Source organism: Aptenodytes patagonicus, chromosome 3 (assembly GCF_965638725.1).
Source record: "Aptenodytes patagonicus chromosome 3, bAptPat1.pri.cur, whole genome shotgun sequence".
NCBI classification, from domain to species: domain Eukaryota; kingdom Metazoa; phylum Chordata; class Aves; order Sphenisciformes; family Spheniscidae; genus Aptenodytes; species Aptenodytes patagonicus.
In genome coordinates, this window is record NC_134951.1 from 94,084,953 (window position 1) to 94,112,149 (window position 27,197).

Genomic DNA, 27,197 nt, shown 5'->3' on the forward strand with positions numbered 1-27,197 from the left:
TTTAGTCATCTTCACTCAAGAAGCATGTGGCTTGCTTGAAAAAGAAGAGCAATTAAAATAAAAAATGTGGAAACATCATATATGAAGACAGATTGCAGATTTTTTTTCTCTCTCTCCTGTATCTCCCTTGTCAATCTCAATTTCTTCCTGGGGCGGCCAAAGCCATGGTTTTGAGTATAGGAATTGCTATGTGAAATCTGCCACTGCCATTTTTCCAGGAGGCAGATATCTTGCTTTTCCTGATCATTTGCAGCTTTAACATTCCATGTATTTTCTTCCTTGATAGCAAGCTATTTTTTATTTTAGTGCAAATCTTTCCATTTGTAAGCATGTAATCAGTTTCTCTGAAGACCAAGTTTATTTTGATCCTTGAGTTTTTCCTGTACAACACACAAATATTCTCTCCCTCTCAGACTTTTTACTCTGATATTTATCTTGTAGTATTTTAATGACTGAGATTAATTATGAGCGCCCAGCCCAGGATTCCCTCAACAGTCACCAAATAACTGCAAAAGCAGCACGGGAGGTGACACTCAGGAGAAGCTGAGAGGGGTTACCTCTGATAAATTTGTGTTCTTGTAGCCTGGCCAAGAGCTTCAGGGATGGCAGGGGTCAGGAACCACATATGCAGTCCCAGAAAAAAACATTGTCCAGATGTTCTGACAAAGTCCTCTTAATCTCAGGTGCTCACACACGCATGCATGCGCACACACACACCCCCTCAGAAAAGGAAAGAAACCAGTAATTTGGCTCACAAACAATGGCACGATTGCAAGATACTTTACGTGAGGTCCTTCAGGTATGAACAGACTTATGTTCCCGTATCTTTATGTGGTTTGATGTGCAGACAATACGATTCTGTGATTATGTCTCAGAAGAGTAGTGAATGAACTTGAATAGCTGTCAGAGTATGTCCATGCCCATCATGCCCTCTCCTGCCACTGGCTTCAGAAATAAGTATGTGGAATGAAATCTTGGTTTCCTGAGGCAAAAGGCAAATCTTGGACAGAAGTAAAAAATTAGTCCATGGGAGTGCCACAGCCCAAACACCGTCTCCTCTGGGGACATCAGCTGCTCTGCAAAGCATGAGAAAAGGATGCAGCATGTGAGGACTGTGAAAGGTTGAACAAGAGTGCACAGTCCCTCTTCCCCCGCCGTTCCAGTGTCATCTTTGATACCTCTGAATACAGCCTGACATACTCTTCTTTTCCTTTTCAGTGTTCCTTAGTGACACATCCAGATTTTGCTTACTCACCATGAGGACCACAGTCATTGCAACCTTCTTTGGTAAGTACCGTTGATGTGCTGCAATTAGTAGTTTGTGGTTTGTACTCTCCTGTCCTGGCTGACCAGTGGCTGCTGGCTTCTTCTCTTCCCTTTGGACTCCATGACTGACAAAGCTCTCAATGGAAGGTAGAGTAAGCCTTGGCACAGCTTTTCAGAAACGGGCTACCCAAACTTCTTGACTTTGGCATAGAAACAGTAGTAATTACTTGCAGAGATCTGTAAGTACATGACCAGCTGCATGCAGTCCATATCAGATGGCACAACTGGCCCTGAAAAATGTCTGTAATGTAAAGATTCCCTGCAAAGAAAAATCAGCTGTTTCTTATGTGGGAGCATCCCTTCCCAATTTTTCTCTGTGTTCTTGCTCTTTCCATGAAGAATGTGCCAAAGGAACTATAAATGTGTCTTATTTTCTTTCCCCTGGCAGTCAGACAGGATCTTGCTTTTTGGGAACATGTAGAGACTCCAGAATTTGCAACTGGTCTTACATGAACACTCTGGTTGATCAAGCATGATTTCTTAGTGTACTTTACTTACATGTCTCCCTTTGATGGAGATCCAACCACCACGTAGCCTAACAGTGCTGTATGACTCTAATTGTGATATTCCCAGGCAATATTCCCTCTAGCTGAGATCCTCAAGTCTGGCAGGATAGCCATTCTTCATTCAAATTCATAGCTATCTATGTAGTTCATCCGTCTTTACTAAGAGACGAAATTACTTTTTCCACATTAAATCATGCCCTAACTTTGCATGTAGTTGGGACTTTGCACTTTATTTTCTACTGGTTCGCTCCTTTTTTTTCTAACTACAGTTTTGCCTTGGTTACACAACTGCACCAGGGACAAAAGGCCCCAATACTGCCTCTATACACTGTCACTTCAGACACTGTGAGACTGATTTTTCTTTTGAACAACTTCTAGGAGTGATTAAGTCTGCAAACTCTGCAACCAGTCCAGGGGTTGAAGAGCATAAAATAAAGAAATAAGACTGCTGTTGCATATTCTAGTAAGATTAACTTAACAAACGATGAGAGGATCAGCCAACACATCATAGAGAGTTTCGATTCCCTCTGAAAGCTCAGAGAAGGGAAAGGTGAATAGGAAAGTCAAGATATTTGTAGTGAAGTTATTAATTACCCATAATATAGTGCTTATAAAATAAGCACAGAGAATGAAGAGTTTTTGTTTGTCATGCACTTAGCAAGTAAACCTAACAAGGTAAGCTGCATGCATATATTGTGATGTATGTTTTAACATAACAGTGTATGTCTCTTTTACTATTACACTTTTCAAATCATAATTCTACTTACTGAAGAAAATCAGTGCCCTTGCTGGGACAGGATACTGGGACATGCCACGCTAGAACCTCATACGGTCCGTAATGCTGCCCAGTATCCCATACCCACTACCACCAGTGAGTGAAATGCCACAACGCACGATTACAGGATAACCTCCCCACTGGGCTATTAAGAAGGATCTTTCTCTCTTTAACTTCCCAGTTGCTTTATGCACAGAGCATGTTGTTTCACTGACATCTCTATCACACCGATTACAAAGAGTTTCCACCGCTTGTGGAAATACTGGGGCTTTTCGTGGTTTTCTGGACCACATGGACTCAATGGCATCTTTTGATAGTGAGTTCCACGGATGAATGTGTAAGCTGAACTGATCTTTAATCCCATTCAAAAAACTGCCCCACAGTAGATGCCACCTTGACTGTGAAGTTAACCAACAAGTAGAAACCTAGCTGTGGCTGAGAATATTCCCATTTCATTTTTTCAACCTGTCGATTCAAATTTGGGAAATCTCATGCACAGAAGCTTGTGGTCACTGATGTTGATTGTCCCCCTTTTTCCTGATACTATGTGTTCTTTGTTTTAGGTGTGTTTCTTATATGTACATATGCAGCTAAGGAAGCCACAAAGAAGACAAAAAAGGCTAAGCTATGTAAGTGGTCCCAGTAGTATTCTTGGCTGCTTTACAACAGGCATGTCTGATGCATAAAAAAAGTGCAAAGTGAGGTTGTATTCTGGTAACTCTTCACAATTGTCTGCAGAGTCAATGGGAGCGTATGTTAACTAACAGATTCTTTCACTGAAATTAAATCACTGAGTAAAGTGTGTGCTACTGAACGTGTGTAAAGGGGAAATTGTGTACTTCACTACTAAAATGTCTTCATAGGTCATTAGGTACCACACAAGGATCTAAGCAAGCACTAAAGTTTTCACAGAGAGAGAGACATAAATATGTGAAATGGACCTGCTGTAACACAAAGCATATGTAGCTGATTAGCATGAGACATGTGGTGCATGTCCTACGCACTAGGATGTATAACTTTCAGCTGCTGTAAGAGCATTTCTGTCCACAGATTATTTTGCTCATTTAGTTGACAAACAAGCCTGCTGTGAGGTTGTGAACTCACACTTAAACCCCTTGTTCAAAGTAAATTGTACCCAGCAAATAGTTTTAAAAATTAAGGACAAGATAATGGGCTGTGGCTGCAGCCTGGTGTTATAGATGGCACGGAGCTACATGAGCACAGCGGGAGGCTTGGGAAGCATCCTGCCTCGTGTGTGCACAGTCCTTCCCAGTCCTGACTCACAGCCACCTCTTCCCCTACCCCCTCCTTCCCACACGTTAACCACAGCCTGGGTGACTACATTTCTTTCTCTCTCCAGCAAAGTGTCATAACGGGTATTTCCTTCAGAGACGCAAACATTGAAGGTCAGAAATATCCTCAAGCTTCTTTATTCCACCCTTAGTTACAGCCACATCCCTCGGTCTAGGGGTTATTTTGTGTTATATTGTAGATGCAGAACACATAGACATGTCTTGTATCCCAAAACCATTGATACGAAGGCATAAGAGGAGGGCATCCCTGTCACTCAGCTATTCATTGTTTCATGACAAGATCACTCAGCTATGAAAACATTCAATCTGACTTTACCAAGATTTTGCACTCACAGATGTACCTCAGATCGATTGCGATGTCAAGGCGGGGAAGATAATCAATCCAGAATTCATTGCAAAATGCCCTCCTGGATGTCAAGATGTAAAATACCGTGTTTATGGCACAGACATTTATGCTTCCTTCTCCAGTGTGTGCAATGCTGCAATTCACAGGTGAGTGAGTTTAAATGAGCAAGGCGCTCAGACAAAACCGTCATTTCAGTGTAGGGAGCTCTCGGCTTTTCAAACCCTTTGAAGTTCCCACTGCCTTGTAGGTTTGATTACAGGCTGCTGTTCTAGTAGAAAACCTGTGAGAAAGACCATGTGTGATGCAATGGATCCAATCTTATAAAGTGCTGTCAATCCTGTATCCCTACTGAAATCAGTCGTGTTTGAAGACGTTTCTCAACCTTTGGAGAAGTGCCTTGAGGTTTGCAGATCTCTCATTCATGCATAGCAAATTACTATTGTACTATTATTATTCAAGTGGAAGATAGGGATGGAGCTGCTGCCACTAATAAAGCTTCAGTGAAAAATAGGCATATCACCAGTGATGAACACATATAACTCTCATACTTCTGGGATTGGTTTTGCTTCTCCAGATTTGAATTTAACTGTCCTTGACGTCAAAGGCTGAGTAATGTGCTTTTCTGCCACAGAAAAGGACACTGGACAAGAAAACGTATAATACAAATTTTATAGCACAAATTTTGCCGAGTTTTATTAGCCATGCAAAAACGTGTATAAAATTTTAATGGAGAAAAACTTCACAACCAAAACACACCATAATTGTAGGCAGGATGCAGAGGCAGGATGCATTCAGCTGAAAATGCAGTAAGAACTTGTGAAGCCTGGTTGACAACTTGACTTCACTTGGAGTTATTCGAGCTATTGCAGTGCTTCCAGTTCTGTGAAATAGCTGGAAGCTTGAGTAAAGTTGAATAGTTAAGGCTTTGGGACTTTATACCTTGCCTCTGCACTGCGCAGGGCACAGGCTGACGTGCCTGTGTGCATAGGGCTGCCACCTCCTGACTGCAGCTCTGTCTGCTCAGCCCCTTGCTGGGTAGATGACTGCCAGGTGACTGGCTTTCAAACGACAAATTCTTCCTTCAGATGCTAGTGCACAATGGAAATTGTCTCTGCACGTAGAGCTTGTCCTAAAGGGAAGTTACAAAATACTGATAGAGACTGCAATTTCCCCCATAGTTCAAATGCTGGCTGCCTGTATTGTGGCAGTGAGGGTTTCAATTTTCCTCGTTTGCCAGCTGGGTTTCTCTTTGTTAGCTTCTATGTTGCATTTCCGCAGACAGTGAATTTCCTTTCCTTACAGTTATTTTACCAGCAGCTTCTTGCAATCATCAGAGAAAGCTACAGCTCTAACATATTCTTCACCATTGTTTGCTGCCCATTACTTACTTTCCTGCAGTGTCATTATTGCCAGTCCTACCGCCCCTCTGGAGTCGCAGTCGCTTCCTGGTTTGCCTGCTTTCCTAATGATGCCACAGCAGGTTGCATACACTGAAGGTTTTCTGTTTGTCTTGAGATACATGTTACGTCATATGTCAAACACCATTTAATGTGCACTGCACATGGAGCCTGCCAGGTTTTCAACAGCTTCCAGCAATACTGTGTTCAGTTTATTTCAGGCTGAGGTCAGAACCGGGCTTAGTTTTTTGCAGATAACACATACTGGAACTCAAAGAAAACATCAATTTTTTACAAAAGGAAAAGTCAAGCGAGTGGGAGGTTTGCCTCAAATTTGTATTTGTCACATGGTTGGCCCAAAAAATCCTCTGAGCACCTCTCCCCGTATCTTCAGTCATTCAACCAATCAAGCTTGCAGGAAATTTAATGAAGGTAGTAGCTTGTTTTTGTGTGCAACTAGGACAAACTTAAACACAGGACCAGTAGATCAGTGGGAAGAGCAGATAGATCCTAACAGCACTTTGTAACAAGCTGCTCTTCTCTATGTGGAAGAAGCACAAATATTTCTTAGCAGCAGACTTAGTAGTAGCATCACAGCTCCACTACACCCCCTGGTTTAAAGGTAAAAGTGAATGCTTCATACCTCTTGCATTGTTGAACAGTTTCTAAGATTTGGGGGGGAATTTCCACCTTCAGACACCATGTTTTCCCCTTGCAGTGGTATAATTGACAACACAGGCGGGAAGATCCTCGTCCAGAAAGTTGCTGGCCACTCCGGTTACCGCGGGAGCTTCTCCAACGGGGTCCGGTCCCTGTCACTGCCACGCTGGAGGGAGTCCTTCCTCGTGTCAGGTACTGTGGTGGAGCGTCAGAGCCGCCTGCCCTCCCCAGCTGCTCCCCGCCGCCCAACCCAGCCGGGCAGCAACGGGCAGAGGGGGAAGCAGCCTTCTCATTTAAAAGACCTGTTTAGTCACTGCAAGTCCACCCCACCCGGCTTTAGCATGAATAATGCATTTGAGACAGTTTTTATTCTGGGCTTTCTGTATAGCCTGCAAAGAGACATACACCCTGCCAGCGGTGTGCTCAGTTCAGGCCAGTGTGGGTCTGAGCCACTGTGGGAGGTGACAGGCGGTCTGGATTGACTCGTTGAAGGCACCTTAACTCCTGCTATTGATGCATAAAATCCAAGCCTTGGTATTGATGGGGAGGTCTTCCTATTGCACTTGCTGTCCACCCTGGTAGTAGTGCTGCTAAGGGAACTAAAGGGCCTTTTGGCCATTTGAAGCATCCTCAGCCTGCACCTGAGTTCACGTCTTCTGAAGCAGCTTCTGACTTCTGTCAACCCATCTCAAGCCACATACAGCCATACTGTATTTATGCAAATCCTATATTAAGCAATTCCATTGGTGCATCCCAAGTATATTACGAATTCTCCCCAACTCTGTTAGCCAAACAGTTTTGGTATCTACTCAGTGCCGGCAAATCCATCTAAATGTAATGCTCATTCCTTTTTTCTCCCCATAGTATATACAGCAGCTCACTTGCATTCACTGACAAAATTCACAGATTTTTTTTTAAATTAGATCCCCTATACACCAGCTTCAGATTATCTTGAACCTAACTTGCACTCATTCTACCTGTGTGAAAGGAGGGTCTAATTTACATTGTTTTACATACAATTTCTAAATCTAACTTCTTGCTGCATCCATACAGTGGGTCAGTTCTTGCTGGTCCATACTTTTGGAGGTTTAGGATAGGTACGACCAATAGATGTTAGTTAACTATATCATTCCTGGAAAAAATCGACAGTTCAAGCAACTGAACAGCCACTAAAAATGTGAAAATCTGTGGACAGCAAAGGAGGTCCCAGAAACTGACCAAAACCAGCTGTCATCTGGAGTTTGCATTAATATATTTGGATGCACTTTTTACAGCATTCTGCCATGGGTACACCACATTATGAGAAGGATTTATTTTGGATGAGTAGGAATTTCCTGGAATAGCTGAATTGCTACTTGTACTTGTTGCTGTTTTTTCCCCAACAAACAGCACATTGTAATTCTGGTACATAAATGGGAAATAAGATTTTTTTACCTCAGCAGCTGCTCAGTTGTTATCCCATAAAACTGTAGGAATTTTTGATTTATGGTAACAAATCTTTATTCTTAATTAATGAGGCACTATAAAAGAAGATACAAGAGAAAGTTATGAGCACATGTAAGAGGGGACGATGAGGAATCTGGGTATGTGTAGGCATGATGAGAATTGTCCCTCATGCACTTAATTTTACACACGCTGAGTGCTCTCACTGATGTCAGTGGAACTACTTAGTTTATAAACTAGCTTAAGCGTAAATCTAACATAATATATATCATATATTGTATCATATTTCATATATAAATATGAAGAAAACTCTCACTATAACTACTGAAAATGTGGGACTTTTAGAATTCTAGAGAGAAATTTAGAAGACTAAAACCCCAGGAAGGCTGTGCTATTCATCTCAGCAGCCTGAGGCTGAATGCAGACAGATCTCACTCTCAAAAAGAGGTGAGTTGGGGTTTTTTTACAATTATGAGTCACAAAAAGACAGAGCTGCATAAAGCATTCCCTGATAAAAATACAAAGTCACCTAAGGCATTAATTCCAGGACAGCTTTAGAGCTTGAACTGAATTCCCTGTTCTCCAGCCAAATTCCCTTTCAGCAGACCAGACCCGTATGCGCTACAGTACCCTGGAAATGTGCCCACAGTTTCTTCCTAGTTAGGATATTGTCACCAAGAGTTTGTGATGTTTAAATTGTGAATGAGCATCCACACAAAAGAGCACAGAAGAGGAATCTTCTGGGGACCCAGGCGATGAAGTGGCATGATTTAGGGGCAGAGGGGGACGAGGTCTGTCCTCTGGGATTAAAGCAGCCAGCACACCAGGAGGTATGCAAATGCGCTGGTATTCACTTTCAAGCAGTGAAATGCCTTGGCACTCACTTGAATGACTCCATTCAGTTTAGTGGGAGTTTTGCAGCTAGTGGGTTAAGAAAATAGAGTCCTAAACCTCTGGGTTTCCTAGTCACAAATAAGCGTGAGAGGGTGAGCAGCCACCACCCCGTAGCTTGTACTTCAACGGCCAGAAGTTGAGGTTTTCAGCCCGCATGTAAACCCATTTTCAAGTACATTAAGCAAACTCCGACCTAGATGCAATGTTTTCCAGACAGTGGAAAAGACATATTACCATTGCTCCAGAGAGCAGGGCCACATTCAGGTCAGGCTTCAGACCTACCTCTTGATCACATATGGGATGTAAGTTGCTGTTGATCAAAAAACCCAGAGTCCGGGAGCAGCCAGCCCCCATGCCAGCTAGTTTATTTGCACAGCAGCGGGCTTCAGGTTTGTATTAGAAATCAGATTAGCACAGAAATATTCTAAATTAAAATCAGATTACTATGCTATTGCTGCATCTGTGTTAACAACCACTCATACCTGACAACTCTGCCTCTGTTGGGGGTAAAGAAATGCATTTAGAAATCATCTGCAATCCTATAACTTTTCCATCTTTCTACCAAATTGGCAGAAGAGCTCCCTAGTCCTGCTTGGCTCCTGATCCCGGTTTTGGCTTGGAGGGAAGTGAAAGCGAAGACCTGCTCCCCCTCACTTAGGCCAGCTTCTGTGAGAAACCCAAGGGCAGGGAGGAAGCTCTTTCCAGCTTGTCCTTGCATGCTAACTTGCCAGCTCTGATCTTTGGCACATCTGTGTTGACTTCAGTGGAGCTGCTCTCAGTTTATACCACTGTAAATGAGAAATTGATTAGATCCTTAAATCATTACTTCATTAGTATCTAAAACTAACTTCATCTAGGGTTTTTTAATGACATCTGAAATTTCAGAAAGGAGAAAGAAACATGAAAAGGGACAAAGGACAGTGCTTCTCCAGCTCCATGGCCATCCCTGCTCATAGAGGACCAGTTCCTCTGGCATATACCCTTCTTTGTGTGCCATCACAGGGGAAATAGCCCCCAGTTCCCAGGAGTGGCTCAGTCTGTAGCAGCTAATTCTGTTCAGTGCTGTTGGTCTCTGGATTAATCACCCAGGATGACAACTGGTGTGCTTGCAGTGCCATATACACCTTCTAAAAGAATCCACCGAAGGAATAAAGGAAAGCAAACCTAGCACCACCATCATGACTCAGGTTTTGCAGGAGGTGGAGGTAGGTCTCACCTGAGGTGGTCCAGACACATGACACAGCACAACATCTTGTAGAGACAGTCACCAGGGTCCAGAAGTCCTACATCCACCAACTCCTAGAGGCCAGAGCAGTCTTCCCTACACTGGGCTTCTCTGCAACACTTTTCTTTCAGTGATATATGGGAATATAAAAACTGCCCCAAGAGACGGATTTGCATGGCCACATGTACCAATACAGATGGCATGTGATGTGGCACTAAAAAGATTTGTGGTTCAAAGCTTAACTGGGAAACATACCTCATTGTTTTAAGACAGGACCCTCATTTTAGATCTAAATATAGGTAGCGTGTGTTCCCACACACAAGCACAGCCTTCTCACATTGTTATTACTGCAAAAGACTGTTGCCAGAAATGGCATGTTGCAAAAGTGAGGTCAGAGAAGAATGCTGTGTGCATGACGGAATGAATCCCACATCAAACATGCTTTCTAACTCAAGTGCATAGTCGGGCACTGGAAAAGGCTGCCTAGGGAGGCTGTGGGTTTAAGAACAGGTTATACAGATGTCCTTCAGGAACGGTCCCCTTACGCTTAACACCATTTGAGAGCAAAGGAATGAACTAATTGACCTCTTCAAATCCTTCCCAGGACTGCGTTTTCATGCTTTCTAACTTTTTTTTTTATGATGCTGGATTTAGGAATTGGTATTTTTAGTGGCACAGGTTTGAGATTCTGCCATCAGATGAAAGAAATCTTCAAGAAAATGAGTTGGGCAGTAAAGAAGTGGGGTCTGATTCTGAATGCACATGTTAGATGGGAGTTTGGTTGCAAGAAAATTTAGAAATTTTTTGTGATGCTTTTTAATGATTTTTTTTTTCAGAGGGCAAGCCAAGAAAAGGTGTGACATATCCATCAACTCTTGAATATTCTTCTTCAAAAAGCACAGCTGTTAAATCAGGCAAGTAATTATGACTGACTCTCCCTTACATCCATTCACAACTATCTGTTGTAGCTTCTCAGTTGTGTAAGACAAAGATATAATTATTCCAAGTCAGAAGTTAATGCATCCCGTAGTATCTCAGCCAAATCCCTCATGGTATTTTTTATGTTAAGCATATGGAAATTATCCCAGGGAATTTCTTTTTTTTGGTCATACCATGTTTCCCAGACTTCAGTTCCCAAGTAGCTTCCCCCTTGCTTTAAATCTGTTAGTGAGTATGATGTTGTACTGATTATATGAAAGCATTTGAGGTTTTACATGTTGACTTTCTCCTAATGTTATCTTTTGGGATATTCAACGTTGAGAGTATAATCATAAATAATAATATAATACTAATGACACAGATGGCAATGCATTACGGCTTTAGCTAAGGATGATATTTTAAGGAACTGTTCTGTATAACCATTTTAGTCAGCATCCTACTCTGTAAGACTGAACTCAGTTTAAATAATTTAGCTGTTTTCAGAGGTCTTTGATCAAGTCTTACAGTAGGTGGTAGTTGATATTCAAGAGTATGTGAGGTGCCTCCGTCACTGAAATGACACTTTTGTTTGTGCCCCCTGTAACAACTGTGTAATGCTCAGACTCTTCCTTGGGGGTGTGAACGAAAACGAAATTAATGTCTCATACTACTACACACTTCCCTAACACGGCTCTTTTGCTGTTTGCTGAGCCTGAGCCTTCCTGAGCTTATCCTCTGTGAGCTGTGGTATAACAAAATATACCGGGAGTGTGAGAGGGAGATAGATTGGTGGAGCCGCACCCTACCGTCCCTGAGGCAGAGGCAGCAGATGGAGGCTCCACGAGAAGCAGAGGATCCCCTGCCTTCTTGCCACCAGGTAGAAAGAGGGGACCTAAGCGACGGGGGGGGATGGAAACGGGTCCCTGCTCGGTGTGCCAGGCGAACCCCCGCCTGGCCTCCCTCACCTTCCCGGTTGCCTTTACACAACAGATATGGGGCCCTGGAACTTGAGGGTCAGGCAAATGAGGATGTAGACGAAGGTCCGTCCAGGGGGTCGCCTAGGGTGAGGCAGTCAGCCCCACGCATTATGACTGCCGCTGCTAAGAAAAAAAGGAGGGTAACTGTCATAGGCGATTCCCTTCTGAGGGGAACAGAGGGCCCGATATGCCGATCAGACCCGTCCCACAGGGAAGTCTGCTGCCTCCCTGGGGCCCGGGTCAGAGACATCACTAGGAAGCTCCCTGGTTTGGTACGGCCTTCTGATTACTACCCGCTGCTGGTTATACAGGCTGGCAGTGATGAGGTTGCAGAGAGAAGTCCTGCAGTGATCAAAAGGGACTTCAGGGCACTGGGGCGACTGGTTCAAGGATCGGGAGCACAGGCAGTGTTTTCCTCTATCCCTACAGTGGCAGGGAAGGATACTGAAAGGAGCAGCAAAACACACCTGATCAACGCGTGGCTCAGGGGCTGGTGCCATCGGAGGAATTTTGGGTTTTTTGATCATGGGGAGGTTTACATGGCACCGGGCCTGCTGGTGACAGACGGAGTTCAGCTGTCTCACAGGGGGAAAAGGATCATGGCTCATGAATTGGCAGGGCTCATTGAGAGGGCTTTAAACTAGGTTCGAAGGGGGAAGGGGATAAAACCAGGCTCACTAGAGATGAGCCTAGGGGTGGCGTGCCGATGCCAGGGGCGAAATCGATAGCCCAGCTCAAGTGCATCTACACCAATGCACGCAGCATGGGCGGCAAGCAGGAGGAGCTGGAAGCCATTGTGCAGCAGGAAAGATATGACTTAGTCGCCCTCACAGAAACATGGTGGGGTGACTCTCATGACTGGAGTGCTGCAATGGATGGCTATAGACTCTTCAGAAGGGACAGGCGAGGAAGGAGAGGTGGGGGGGTGGCCCTGTATGTTAGGGAGTGTTTCGATTGTATAGAGCTCAACGATTGTGATGATGGTACGGTTGAGTGTCTATGGGTAAGGATGAGGGGGAAGGCCAACGAGGCAGATATCCTGCTGGGAGTCTGTTATAGACCACCCAACCAGGATGAAGGGGCGGATGAAGCGTTCTATAAGCGGCTGGCAGAAGTCTCTCAATCAGTAGCCCTTGTTCTCGTGGGGGACTTCAACTTCCCGGACGTCTGCTGGAAATACAACACGGCAGAGAGGAAGCAGTCTAGGAGGTTTCTGGAGTGTGTGGAAGACAACTTCCTGACACAGCTGGTGAGTGAGCCTACCAGGGGAGGTGCCTCGCTTGACCTGCTGTTTACTAACAGAGAAGGACTGGTGGGAGATGTGGTGGTGGGAGGCTGTCTTGGGCTTAACAACCATGAAATGATAGAATTCTCGCTTCTTGGTGAAGTAAGGAGGGGGGGCAGCAAAACCACAACCATGGACTTCCGGAGGGCAGACTTTGGCCTGTTCAGGATGCTGGTTGAGAGAGTCCCGTGGGAGACGGTCCTGAAGGGCAAAGGGGTCCAGGAAGGCTGGACGATCGTCAAGAAGGAAGTCTTAAAGGCGCAGGAGCAGGCTGTCCCTGTACGCCGTAAGAAGAACGGGCAGGGAAGACGACCGGCCTGGCTGAACAGGGAGCTCTTGCTGGGACTCAGGGAAAAAAGGAGAGTTTACCGCTTGTGGAAGAAGGGGCAGGCAACTCAAGAAGAGTACAGGGATCTCGTTAGGTCGTGCAGAGAAGAAATGAGAAAGGCAAAAGCCCAGCTAGAACGCAATCTGGCCGCTGTCGTTAGAGACAACAAAAAAAGTTTTTACAAATATATTAATGACAAGAAGAAAGCCAAGGAGAATCTCCATCCTTTATTGGATGCGGGGGGGGGAACATTGTCACCGAGGATGAGGAAAAGGCTGAGGTACTCAATGCCTTCTTTGCCTCAGTCTTTAACAGGCAGACCAGTTATCCTCAGGGTACTCAGCCCCCCGAAGCTGGAAGACAGGGACGGCGAGCAGGATGAACCCCCCGTAATCCAAGAGGAAGCAGTCAATGACCTGCTACGCCACCTGGACACTCACAAGTCTATGGGGATCCACCTGAGAGTGCTGAGGGAGCTGGCGGAGGTGCTCGCCAAGCCACTCTCCGTCATTTATCAGCAGTCCTGGTTAACGGGGGAGGTCCCGGATGACTGGAGGCTTGCCAATGTGACGCCCATCTACAAGAAGGGCCGGAAGGAGGATCTGGGGAACTACAGGCCTGTCAGCCTGACCTCGGTGCCAGGGAAGATTATGGAGCGGTTCATCTTGAGGGCGCTCACAAGGCATGAGCGGGACAACCAGGGGATCCGGCCTAGCCAGCACAGATTCATGAAAGGCAGGTCCTGCTTGACCAACCTGATCTCCTTCTATGACCAGGTGACCCACCTAGTGGATGAGGGAAAGGCTGTGGATGTGGTCTACCTGGACTTCAGCAAGGCCTTTGACACCGTCTCCCACGGCATTCTCCTAGAGAAGCTGGCGGCTCACAGCTTAGACAGGTGTACTCTGTGCTGGGTCAAAAACTGGCTGGACGGCCGGGCCCAGAGAGTTGTGGTGAATGGAGTTAAATCCAGTTGGCGGCCGGTCACGAGCGGTGTTCCCCAGGGCTCAGTACTGGGGCCGGTCTTGTTCAATATCTTTATCAATGATCTGGATGAGGGGATCGAGTGCACCCTCAGTAAGTTTGCAGACGACCCCAAGTTGGGCGGGAGTGTTGATCTGCTCGAGGGTAGGAAGGCTCTGCAGAGGGACCTGGACAGGCTGGATCGATGGGCCCAGGCCAACTGTATGAGATTCAGCAAGGCCAAGTGCCGGGTCCTGCACTTCGGCCACAACAACCCCATGCAACACTACAGGCTTGGGGAAGAGTGGCTGGAAAGCTGCCTGGCGGAAAAGGACCTGGGGGTGCTGGTCGACAGCCGGCTGAACATGAGCCGGCAGTGTGCCCAGGCGGCCAAGAAGGCCAATGGCATCCTGGCCTGTATCAGAAATAGCGTGGCCAGCAGGAGTAGGGAAGTGATCGTGCCCCTGTACTTGGCACTGGTGAGGCCGCACCTCGAATACTGTGTTCAGGTTTGGGCCCCTCACTACAAGAAGGACGTTGAGGTGCTGGAGCGTGTCCAGAGAAGGGCAACGAGGCTGGTGAGGGGTCTGGAGAACAAGTCTGATGAGGAGCGGCTGAGGGAACTGGGGTTGTTTAGCCTGCAGAAAAGGAGGCTGAGGGGAGACCTCATCGCTCTCTACAACTACCTGAAAGGAGGTTGTAGCGAGGTGGGTGTCGGTCTCTTCTCCCAAGTAACAAGCGATAGGACAAGAGGAAACGGCCTCAGGTTGCGGCAGGGGAGGTTTAGATTGGATGTAAGGAAAAATTTCTTTACTGAAAGAGTGGTGAAACATTGGAACAGGCTGCCCAGGGAAGTGGTTGAGTCCCCATCCCTGGAGGTATTTCAAAGACGTGTAGATGAGGCGCTTAGGGACATGGTTTAGTGGGCATGGTGGTGTTGGGTTGACGGTTGGACTCGATGATCTTAGAGGTCTTTTCCAACCTCAATGATTCTATGATTCTATGATTCTATGAAAATGTGCTGTATCTTCTCCATGAACTCAAATGCCTGTCAGTGGGTGCATCCATCCAAGGCCACACAGAGGTTACATGGAGTCCTGCTCTTCTCCTGCCCATTATTGTTTGGTCCGTGGAAGCAAAGCACAGAGCTCTTTCCTCATCTTTAGGCTTTTACTTGCACAAAGGTACATTTTCATCTGAACGCTGTAGTTGGTCAGACAGAATATACATCACTCAAAGCCATGCCTTTAGTTTGCAATACCTTTGTGTTTACAGTTAAACAGGTACAGATTTTTGTATGTGTCTTGACCAGGTATGCAGAAATTACTGACCCAAATATGCACTGCTAGAAGGGAGGCAGTACCTTAGAAATTTTGGCTTTTTCTAGGAAACAGTCACTAACACCACATCTCATCATTCCCAAATGTACCCACACATGAAGTATCAGCCTAAACGTCTCACACCAGACCAGGGACAATCGCAGCCAGGGTAGAGCTCAGCAGGCTGCAAGCAAAGATTTCTTCCACCAGTGCTAAAACCCACATTACATGAGAATCAGTACAGGAATGGGGAGCGTCATCAAGTCACGTCTCAGACACACAAACAAACTACCAGGAGACCGTTCCTGCAGCAAACCAAAGACGCAAGTGGTTTCCTTCACTTTGTTCTTGAATCAAACAGTGTGAATGAAAATGTTAGGATCCTAGCAACAAAGACTGTGCATTCATGCAGAGAAAATCCAGGGCGATCAAAGGAGCAAATAACAACTGTTACATCAAACTCAGTGCTTGAGGACACCACTGCCTTGCTTTGCCCAGCCCTGTCCCACAGGTAGCAAAGTGATCTGATGGTCACAATCCATCTTCCCTGAGCCCCGCTTGGCCCCTTCAGCCCTCCTTAGCCCCACCACCTCAGCCCAGCAATCTCAGCTGTACTCAGCTAGAAACAGCTTGTTCTCAAGATAAAAATCTCTGTAATATGATGCTGGGGCCATCTTGTGATAAAGGGTTTCCTACTTTCCTAATTCTAAAAAAGCTACCTTTTTCTTCTGTTTTAAACTGGAGAGACCACATTGCACACTTGGATACTTAAACCCATTATCTGTAGGAGGTAAAGGCAGTCCTTCGAGGATTACACTCACTTGCTGCCAGATTAGCGAAAAATCCTGCTTCACACCTGATCAGCTGTCAGAGATGCAGTTTTGGTCCTCATCCCAGGGGCGCCTGGGATAGTGCCTGACATTTGTTTAAATGCTGCTGGTGGTTACAGTGCTTCCCAAATGCTGGGCACAGCAAGAAAAACCTTCCCAAAATTGTAACTATTCACAGCTGGTAAAAACAATCAAAAGCTGTTGTTTTTAAAAATAACAAAAAAATTTAGGAAACAATTAACCCAGGAGTAATTTACCAAATAGGTCAATGCTGCCAAAATAGCTAGAGAACAGAAAATCATGGAAGATCAAAATTGTCCAGTACTCAGTCAGACATAAAAGCAGAGGCAGATTCTTTTGCAGGGTCGCAGTAAATGAACTGTAATAAATGTTCCAAGTACTTTGATGGCTTTGGGTCTTAGAAGAAAAAAAGGACCAAAAAAATCTCCCTTCTCCTTCTAAGCCAGTCCGTGGCATTCAGGATTTGGCCCCATGATGATCTGACAATGTCAGGCAAGAACGAACTACATCTGAACGTGAATTAGTGACTGAAATATTGCATGTTAGCTGGTATTCCCCAAACACCCTACACACACCATGACCCTGATTCTCAGGACACGCTGCTACTCAGAGGAAAAATCAACAACATGATTCATTAATCTGATGAGTATTGGTTTATTAGTGGTAAAAACCCATATTTATTGCTCACTTCAGAAATTCTATTGACATTGGCAGGAGCTTTTGGGCAGTAAAAATGCCTAAATTTGGCATCAAAAATATGGGGTGACTACTCTCTAGAGGCACCCAGCCGTCACTTTTTCTTGCTTGGTGAGAAAGCTCTGATTAGACTGACTGACCTACCTAATGCCAGGTGACGGGATGCCTTCCTTTGGGGACTTATAATCTCTAAATAGGAGACTTAAAATTCTTTTCTTCCAGAGCTGCATTTCCTAATGTGCTTAATTTTCCTTCAGAGCCTAAAAAGCCAGAGCAAGACCTAAAAGCTACAAAGAGTGCAGATACCGCTAATGCATCAGAACAAGGTATGGGTTGGGGATCTTGGTGCTCTTTTACAGTACGCCTCCCAGTCTAAACTGCCTGCCGATGCTTATAGGAAGCAGTTTGACACTGGTAACACTTACAGCTTTACCTCCCCTGTCCAACCTCCTCTCTACAGCCTCTTTCCCACCGAATCAATTCCATTACATGAGCACCTGCGACGGTGCTTGAAGAGCATGTGTCAACTCAGAGAAGAGAGAACGCCCTCTCAGTTTAATTTCTGCCTGAGCTTTGGGTGAGTTCAGGTGCCATGAACTTCGCAAGGCTGCGTTACAGCTCTTGGCAATTTCCTGTGCAGGGCATATGCCCTGCAAACCCTTTGAAGATACTGTGAGGTAGATGGACACCCTGCCTGCAAGAGCACTGGGAATGGCTAGCCCTCAAGAGCCCTCCTCTTGTGTTAAAGGCTCTGCCAGAAACACAGCTAACATGCACCAAGGCAGCATCTTTTCTCTGCTCTTGCTATGCTGTTTCCTTGGGTTTTCTGCTAATACTGTTAGCTCCCAGCTTCCTTGCTCCTTGCAGCCTAGGGTATAAATCCAGCCGATGTGCCTCCTTCCCGCTCCAGCAGCACCAGATTGCAGGGGAAGACTCACTGTGCCCTCTGTCTTCTTTCTTTCAGCACAGCAGTGTGGAGCAGGGCACCGTTCAGCCCAAAGAGAGCCATTCATACTGATTTTTTCAGCTGAGTTGTTTTGTTTTTCTTCTGAACTCTCTTTCAGCATTATCCCATTAAAACTGTCTTGAGATCTGAGTTTTTCACTGGCTAGCTTTAGGTGGTAATTAATCCACCAGACAGTTTCATGATGATGCTTTCCAAAAGGAGAACATCCAGCAATAAAATACAAGCTTGTGCTGTACAGCAATGAATAGACTGCACAACATTCCCTTTCAGTGTACACAGCATGTCAGGCCATCCCCAGGGCTATGGGCAGGGAGGATAGGAACAAGACTGAGGTGAACGTGGAATATATTTTATGGCAGTTTTTTGTAGATAGATGGAGAAGATAACGGTGAAGGCTCTTTTTCAAGACAATTACTTCTGTAAGCATGTTAACAATTTCGTATAAGGATATTTAGGATGCAAATTTTGCAACTAGAATTGTCTCTGTTCTTACAACAGATGATACATTTTAAAAGTAGTAGTAACTGTGAGATGAGCCAAAGTTAGATGAAATCGGCACCTCCCAGGTGGTGCTCTCCCCAGCTCCCCTCAGCCGAAGCTCTAACGCCCCCTGCTCCGGCTCTGACCCGCTCTCTGAATCACTGTTACCTGAAAGTTTTCTTTCTGCCAAAAGCATTTCAGTGCTGTGGTGGACAACACATATTTTATTCTGGTCTCAGAATGGCCATCTTTTATTTCCAGATGTCAGCTGTTTTCCATTTATATGGACTTTCTAACTGCTTAATTCCACTGAGAAAAGATGACGACAAAATGGAAACTGCAACTGGCTGGTTGAACCATTTCATAGGTCTGAGACATCTGTCAGGTTGATAGGTGTTCCTGGCCAAAGCGGAGAAAGTATAGGGGAAACGCTAAGGCTACAATAGGCTGTTGTCAGCACCATCTGGAGGGCGGTGTGATACTGTGTCACACAGGCACTCGTGCTACACAGCCACACAGCACTGGAGGCATTAATGGCTCCACGGATGAGGATGTTTGTAGACACCCTGAGGAGAACACCAGTGTCTGGGTTGCCTTAAACAGTGAGCGCTATTAATGGTGCTTCCATGCGTGTCACACATTCAGCTGCAGTGATTGTGTCACACACCCACCTGCAGTGACCGTGTCAATGTTCCTACAGGGGACGCAGTCCGCAAAGAGTATCAGACATCTTCAGTACCAACACCCGCTACACAAATGGCCACCACAACCCCAACACCAACAACCATGATGACGGATCCTTCCACCACAACACCAAAGCCAACGACAACACCTGCAACAACCAGAACCACAACAGTTGCAGCTGCAGCCAAGACTCGAGCCGGACTGCATAGGGTCAGAGATATAGGTCAGTAGCATGGCTCTTTGAATTGCTTTCCTCCTGACCTACAGCTTTCCTAAAATTTAAAGAACAAGACATGCAGCTGAATATACCATGATTTAGCAAACCATGAATTCAGCAATTTAATGTAGAAATATTAGGAGTGGATAAAGAAATTAATTCCAGCAGATGGGCTGGAGTTAGAGTTGTTGTATAGCCTTCAAGATACATACAAAATCAGTGGGTCTCACGTAAACCCAAATGTGTGTAGATGCTCCAAGATGAGAGTTCATCTGCAGTAAGCAGTACAACTATGGATGGTCTTTATGCTGGCATATAAATTGATTCATGGGGGAAGTAAGCTCTCCATCCCCAAATGCTGTCATGATTTTCAGGTATAGGAGTCAACAAATCATTCTTTGATTCATGTGTCTGGACTGAGAGTTCAACAAATAAGTCAAGATTCATTTTAGAATTAATTTTGTGATAACTTTCAATAAATGAAAGTTGTAATATATTTTTTGTAACAGCTTTTGAATTTTAAAGATTAAAGCACTGTGAAGGAATTCTCTCATAATTTTTGCACACCTGGTTTTCCTTAACCTTTTCTTCTCTGTTTATTCTTATTCATTAATTGGGGGTTTTGGTTCAATAGCTGAAAATTAAAATCTCTTATTTTTAGGTTCTAGCAGTATCCACCCAGCATATTCATCTGTGGTAGCTGCAGCATCAAGTAAGTATGGTGAAGAAGTATGTGCCACAAGGCATGCAGTACAGTGTATTTTAAGGCAGCAATGATTCAGTAACCTTTCAAGCCTCAGCAAATTCAATGACTGCATGCAAGTCTGGATTTAAACAGAAAAACAGATGCTTGGCCTGAATGTCAGAGATGCTGATCACCCACAGCTCTGGGGAAGCCTTTCTAGTGAATATCTGTGCATTTCAACCTTGACAAATGCTGGGTTTTGCAACACTTGAGACAAAGTTTGTGCTGTTTGAATCATGTTTTCCTATTGCTTACTTCTGTCTTATTCTCTCAAAGGGAGACTTGATTTAGTTGTAAGATACATGATGCAGAGGGCTGCATAGCCATCTAAACTTAGGGCTGAGAGACCTGAAATGCCAACTTGATGTTAAACCAATGCTCTTTCGAAAACCTCAGGCTGGGGTTCTGAGTCTGGCATAAATGTGATGTTATTCCTGGCATGCCACTTGCGTTGTAGACAGCAGAGTGGCGGCTGCTCAGAGCTCTGCATCTCAACGCAGAAGCCTGCTCCCATTCCAGCCCACAGCCTGCAATGCAAGTATTTAGAGGTGTTTTCCCGTACAATGTGTAATTGCTCAGCTGTGCAGTCAAGTAAAGGAGAATATTTTCAACTGTTTTTAAGTTTCTGAGCGTGGGGATATGATTGCTTTTGAGTGAAAAGGGAGCAGGGCCATCATTAGGTTTTATGCTCTGTTGCTATTTCTGAGTGCCTTGAACTCAGCTTTGCTCTCACATACGTAACTGCAGCTGTCCCTGATGCCAAGTAATTCAGAGCCAAGCACATGGCAGGGCAGGTATCTTTTGGGCAATTCAGGTCTTGAGGGAAAGCATCATTAAGTCAAATTTAGCTGCGAGCCCAGAATAAGGGCAGGGGCTCGAGGGGTTAATCTTACCAAGTCAAATGTGCAGGTATGTGTATGGCAGGATTTACAGAAGTGCCAACACAATTCAAAGGGGTTTAAATTCAGTGAGAATCTGCATCATTCGGTATCTAATGTGCCTGTAAGCCTGGTCCTGCTTGTTGCTCTCTTTTCTCTTTCCTATTCCCGCAGGCTGAGCATGGAAGAGGCTATTATTGTCTTTACTAGCAATTAAGAAACCCTGTTTGAGTTTCCCCAGTCAGCGAGAGATGCGTGTTGAGAGCAAAGTTCTGGCAACACTGAAATCAGTGGGAAGGTTGTATTTGTCTTTGATAAGACCAAATCTTTAGTCAAAAAATGAAAAAAAAATAAAAACCGACTCACTTCTTCAAGTCTTTCAGTGGTCACTTCATCGCAATTTGGATCCATGTTTCTTCACAATTTTCTTTACTGAAGTTCTAAACACAAATTAACTCCCAAAAGATTGAAGTAATCAGACTTAGGGACAGGTTATTGTGAGCTGGAAGCGTGGTGGAGACCTACTTCTGATTTCACAGACTTCATTTCTAGGACTATGTCCAGCATGTCTGTAATCAGTATCTGGCTTCCTGAACTCTCCTGATCTCTTCTTGATTCTAAAAGAGGAGAACTGGCTAAAAAAAAAATACAGAAAGTACAAATACAGTTTTGAAGCAATGACCATACACAAAGCAGTTTATCAGTTTTCTCTGTCTGAGGAGCCTTTAGGACTCACTCCTGTTATTCAGGCCAGAGTTTCTGATGATGCCATTGGCCTTAACCAGAGTTTGGCTTGACCGGACAGAATCAAATGTTCTCCTGTCCATCTTGGCTCACAGGGACTCGCAGATCTACCTCTCACAGGGCATTGGTAGTTTGCCTGCAAAAGATACCTCAAAAGTAAACAGCCTTGAAATGGAGCACAGTCAGAATGAGCACGGCTGTGGCTGCTGTTAGCTCCAGCATTTCCATTTCTAGCCACTGGCACTGGCAAAAGTTCACAAGGGCAAAAGAAAAGCAGGACTTGCCGCTTAGAGCATTAGAGCAGGGGCTAAACTCCTCCGTCCTAGCTCTTGCTCTTCTTTCCTCTTTATCTTCTGTTTGTCAAAGATACAGAAACAGGAAAAATATCTGAGACTCTGCTCCATCGCAGGACCCCTGCTGTAAAGACTTGATGTGGCAAAACTGCTAAATGAAAAACCACTGATGCAACTAGCATGACATTTGACAGCTTATTCCTATCTGCCCTACTGGCGAGTGTAGCACCTCACCAGCGCAGTATACAGTAAAGGACGATCCTGAGGGGGAAGCAGCAACGGCAGCGGGCTTTCAAAGTGGATGCAAACTCTCTCCTGCTCTGGGCACAACTTCAACTTCAGCCACGCTCTGGTACAATGACGGCTTCTGCCTCTTTCCAACAGCAGTGAGCCAGGCACGCTCCCAAGGGCCACAAACCCACTTGCCCTCTCCCACCCCAGCTCTTCAAGCAATCCTTTCTTGCACAGCTGCTTGGACCCTAGATGAGGATTGGGAATAAATCTAGTGGTCCTGTGAACACTGCAATCATAAGCCATGTTGCGATCCTCAGTGCCATGCTGAGGCACTGAGCTGGCAACCAAGCATCAGGCAGGAGTGCCTGGGCACCACCTGGGTGGTGCCACCACCACCCCTCTACCACCACTGTGTTTGCCCCAGCCAGCAAAGGCGTGGCAGAAACCAGCTTGCTGGGGATGGTGGTAACATGCCTTTGGGGGGTACAGCAAGAGGGAACAGCCCCAAGGCCCGGCACAGTCAAAAGGAGCATAGAGAGAAATCCAGGTTGCTAACATGGATGTGGAGGGTAGGGTTAATTCATTAAAAGAGTGGCATAAAATACTTCTGATACTGAGCTAATCTCTCTCTTACCCTCTTGTACTCTGTGTCTACTGACCTTGTAAAGAGTGTTATATACACATTTGGGCTCAGTTGTGGCAAACCCGAAACAAGGCGAGCTCTCAGGCTGAGTTAATTTTCTTCCACCTCTTTGGCACGTACCGATCTGCGTGGAAAGCATGCCCTGCACAACCACATACAACACTGCTGCACAGACAGACTTTACGCTCCAGAGCCTGAAAACCCAGCCCGGGCTAGCTGTGGTCCATCCGGAGCCAGAGCTACAAGCTTACAGAGTTTAAAAGCCTTGCCAGTTTTGGCAGATGAGCCTGTTATTTCCTTAAACAGGATCTCTTTGGCTTCTGGAGTTTACAAGGTCTCTCAGGAGAGCTCCTAGAAATCCCATCAAAGGGCTCCCAGTGGCCTGTGAATGTTCGAATTTGGGTCAAACACAAGCTATTTGCTGTCACCTAATTTTGCAATATCAAGTTCCCAAGGAGCAGCAATTCCTGTTTTCTGAGACAACCATTAAAATGGTCTCGTTTATGATATCTTATTGATGAAAATATCCCAGGGGCCCCTGTCCAGTGTTCACAGGAGTCAGCTAGAACATTCCCCCTGATTTCTCCAGGCTTTGGAATTAATCTTTCTGGGAAAACTAATGAATACAGGCTTGTTAAAGAATAGGTTTGTTAACAAGCTTGTTAAGAATAATTAATGAAATGAAAGGCATGATTAAAGACATGGTTTTCGTCTGCAAATGCTTTGAGCCTTTAGTATTTTTGAACAATGTGAATTTAATAACCCAATCACCTTAAAAAAAAAGCCTTTTGTGTAGACGGTGGTAAAGACGTTTCAGACACATGAATTCTCCCACGTTATTTTTGTCATTGTCTCATTATTTACAGCCTGCCTGCTTGCTTGTGTCCACTCACTCTCTGCAGAAAGGGTAGTATCTGGTCTGGGAGGTCATTTTGGGTTTGGGGCTTTTTTTAACCTTCCTTACACAACCAGCACAATTGGATGGTACTGAAATAGAAATAAACACAGCTAACCGGTGTGAGTGAGAGAAGGAGTTATAAGGGAAAACAAATCACAGCAGTAACTACAAGCCTTTTAAATGCAGACCAGAGACCTGTACAAGTAATATTCATAGCTGTAGGGAATGTTAACTAGATTAATCTATATGACAGACAAAGCAAGGTAATCCTTTTTTTAAGCTGGCTCAAAATATACAGAGTTAACATCTGAGAAAGTATATTAATGAAAACTCTCTATATATGAACCATTAACTCTGATAGCTATAAAATGAGACTCAGTGAAAAACCCAGGCAGCAGTAGTCCTGAACCAAACATGGTATAAATCACACTTTTCCATTTTGATGTCTACTTAGGACAGGTTCAGGCTGCACAAGGAAGAGGACAGAATACAGGTATGTCTTAAGTTAATAATAACTAGTAATTTGTATTGCTAGAATACTAGAAAACCTTGTGTTGAAGTTACATGTAATAACCAATGTAATATTTTCAAAGCATTCAGGGGCACTTCCACCTCTGCAAGTAACAGGAATATTTTACGACCCAATACAGGTAAAGGCATTACTATCCCTTCTCTAACTCCTCCCTGTAACTAGTTCCACCACTCACATCTACTGAGTCACGCAGTAATGTACTGTTTTTCACCCCTAACCACGTTCATAGCAGGATGCAGTGAGAGCAGATATCACACTGGTTATTGCATGACAATAGTGTAACTTTTAGGGAAAAAAAAGAAACAGGAATAATTAAAATTAGAATTGTTCTCAAAATAGTATTCTAAAACCATTTATAAAGGTCTTTTACAACGTTTGCTGTTGCAAAATGAGAAGGGAACTTTGTGTCTGTGTATGTTTGGGGGATGAAGGCCTGACCCTGAGAGGAGATGCATGCTGCTTTCAGTTTCCAGGCCCTGAGCATGATCAGCATCTCAGGACCCACTACCACTTGTTCAGTGCACAGGTGTATAATTATACTGCACAGCACCTACTAACATTTAAACTTTTTTCTTCTGCTTCTGCCAACCTCTGTCAGCTTTTAAATTCCTTTTTTTTAAATCCATAGTTTCCATCTTCCTTTTCCATTTGGTTTGAAAACGTGCAGAAAGAGAGTTCGGGGCCACCACATCCCTTGCAATCGTGCTTCTCTCTCCTCGCCCACTGGCGTCTAACCTCTCGCCTCTTTGTCGGATCATGCAGGTATTCAGCGCCAAGAGCCTGTTGCCGCCTTCTGGAGGGCCACCGGCTCTCCAGCCCACCTGGGTGAGCAAGATTGCTAGCAGCAGATTTTCTGCTCTCTTTCATAGTTTTAGCAACCTAAAATTAGCCCTCAAGCAGTACCGCAGATTGTTTTCATGTGTCCTGGAGGAGGACCAGGGCAAGCCTTGCGCACTGAATGCCAACTAGCAGCTTCCTGAATACGAAAGGCAAAGGACAGCTCGGTCACTGGCGAGCTGTTGTTTCAGGCTGTGGGAATCAACATCTACTGCAGTATTTGCAATTTTCCTTATTTGTTAGTCAAGATGAGGAACAAAAACCAGCTCTGTGCAGGCTATCAGGTCTGTGGAGCTAAATCTTCTGTTTCTGTTGTTCCCAGGAGCCTCCAGGCTGATTGCGACTGTAGAGGTTGCCTTTAATACTGAATGTGGAAACATCACCTGTACTTTCTTTCTTCCCTGGCTGTGCAATTCACCATCCTTCACCAGCAAGCAGCCCTGTCAGTGGGTGCTCTGCAAGACCACCGACAACTTCCTGGGGCTCCAGAGCACTCAGTACACATACAAACACTAACACTCCCTTGATGGGACAGCAAAGTTTCTCAGAGATGGATTTTGCCTGGGAGCAGCCAGAGCAGGGTGAGGGATGGGAGCCGGAGTGGCAGCAAGGCAGGCAGGGCTGCCCCTTGCTGACAAGGGCTGCAGACCCACAGAGCCCCAACAAGAAGAGCAGAGCAGGTCCAGTGGTGGTACCTGGGGCTAGCCACCAGCCCAGGCTACCAGGCAAGTCCCCAGCAATGAGGCAGGTCTGACCGAGGCAGGACACCAGACCAGCAAGGCAGTCAGGATCAGGATAGTAAGGTACAAGACTAGGCACAGATGGAAGGAGCAAAGGCAAGGGTATGCGCTTACGTGCTTGACCCCGAGCAGCCCGGGCGGAGGCCTCAACGGATGCTTCCCACAACCCTTGCTCACCAGTGCACCCAAGCCTGGGCCAGGGCAACAGAGCTGTGCTGCAGGGGAGCTGACCTTGAGCACAAGCAGCCAAACCCCCTGGGGAGGGAGAAGCTGCAGAGCCCAATAGTGTCCCCAGGGCCCTGAGGGTTTTGGCGAGAGCTAGGAAGAACGGGAGGAGTATTGCAACAGGACAGAGCAACGTGGTCGTTGAGGTTAGAGGACTTTATTATGCTAGTGTTATGCCAGCAGGACTTTCTGGATAATATGGGCCAAGTAAGTTTACCCAGGAATCTCCCCATCAAAATAACAATTTATAGTCGATCTAGTTGCAGCATATTTAAAATGGATACACTCCTCCTCCTAAGATTTACTGTTCCCTCTCTTTTATACCTCTCCTCCTTGTTTCAGTCTCCTTCTCTTCCCTCTGGTTTCCATCCGTGTTTGTCTTTCTCATACCCTTTTGGCCATACCGATGTCACAGCCATTTCTTTTTTTTCTAATCTCACGGGTTTTGTGCTCCCCAACTCCCTTTGCTCTTATCAAAATCCAGTGCCCACCTTTAGAGGGGAGACAGGGGTGCAATATTTGCCTGTGCAGAACAGCAGAGCAAATATGCTGCCTGTAAATATGCCAGTCATGGCAATGCACTAATTACGTGACACCACATATAGGGCAGGGATAGCCTGTGATGACAGACCTGCCTTCCTGGCAGGGCTGAAATGGGAAGAGCCCTAACATCTGGACCAAAGGATGTGCTGGCTAATCATCAGGCTAGCCAGATCTTTGCCAGAGAAGCAGGGGAACACAGTGCTGAGTCTTGTTTAAATCAAAGTCAGAGTTTGACCCCACCTAATTGCTTAAGGCACCTTAAGGTCCCCCCAAAGGTAATTACAAAGCATAAACTTTCCATCATGAATGATTCTG

The 27,197-nt window shown here is 45.3% G+C and overlaps 1 protein-coding gene across 5 annotated transcripts in view; it reads left to right on the plus strand.

The window, feature by feature from the left end:
• VIT (vitrin) overlaps positions 1 to 27,197 on the plus strand; it is a 60,095-nt gene that overhangs the window by 14,562 nt on the left and 18,336 nt on the right. For 2 of the 5 annotated variants that reach the window (XM_076334245.1, XM_076334246.1), the window contains exons 2-12: positions 1,219 to 1,287; positions 3,171 to 3,236; positions 4,241 to 4,412; positions 6,382 to 6,515; positions 10,722 to 10,799; positions 17,480 to 17,548; positions 19,370 to 19,576; positions 20,232 to 20,282; positions 24,460 to 24,498; positions 24,599 to 24,655; positions 25,300 to 25,362. In XM_076334245.1, coding sequence (XP_076190360.1) covers positions 1,257 to 1,287; positions 3,171 to 3,236; positions 4,241 to 4,412; positions 6,382 to 6,515; positions 10,722 to 10,799; positions 17,480 to 17,548; positions 19,370 to 19,576; positions 20,232 to 20,282; positions 24,460 to 24,498; positions 24,599 to 24,655; positions 25,300 to 25,362 — 967 coding nt within the window. In that variant the 5' untranslated portion in view covers positions 1,219 to 1,256. The remainder of the gene's footprint in view (positions 1 to 1,218; positions 1,288 to 3,170; positions 3,237 to 4,240; positions 4,413 to 6,381; positions 6,516 to 10,721; positions 10,800 to 17,479; positions 17,549 to 19,369; positions 19,577 to 20,231; positions 20,283 to 24,459; positions 24,499 to 24,598; positions 24,656 to 25,299; positions 25,363 to 27,197) is intronic. The other 3 variants (XM_076334249.1, XM_076334250.1, XM_076334247.1) reach the window with 2 other exon arrangements.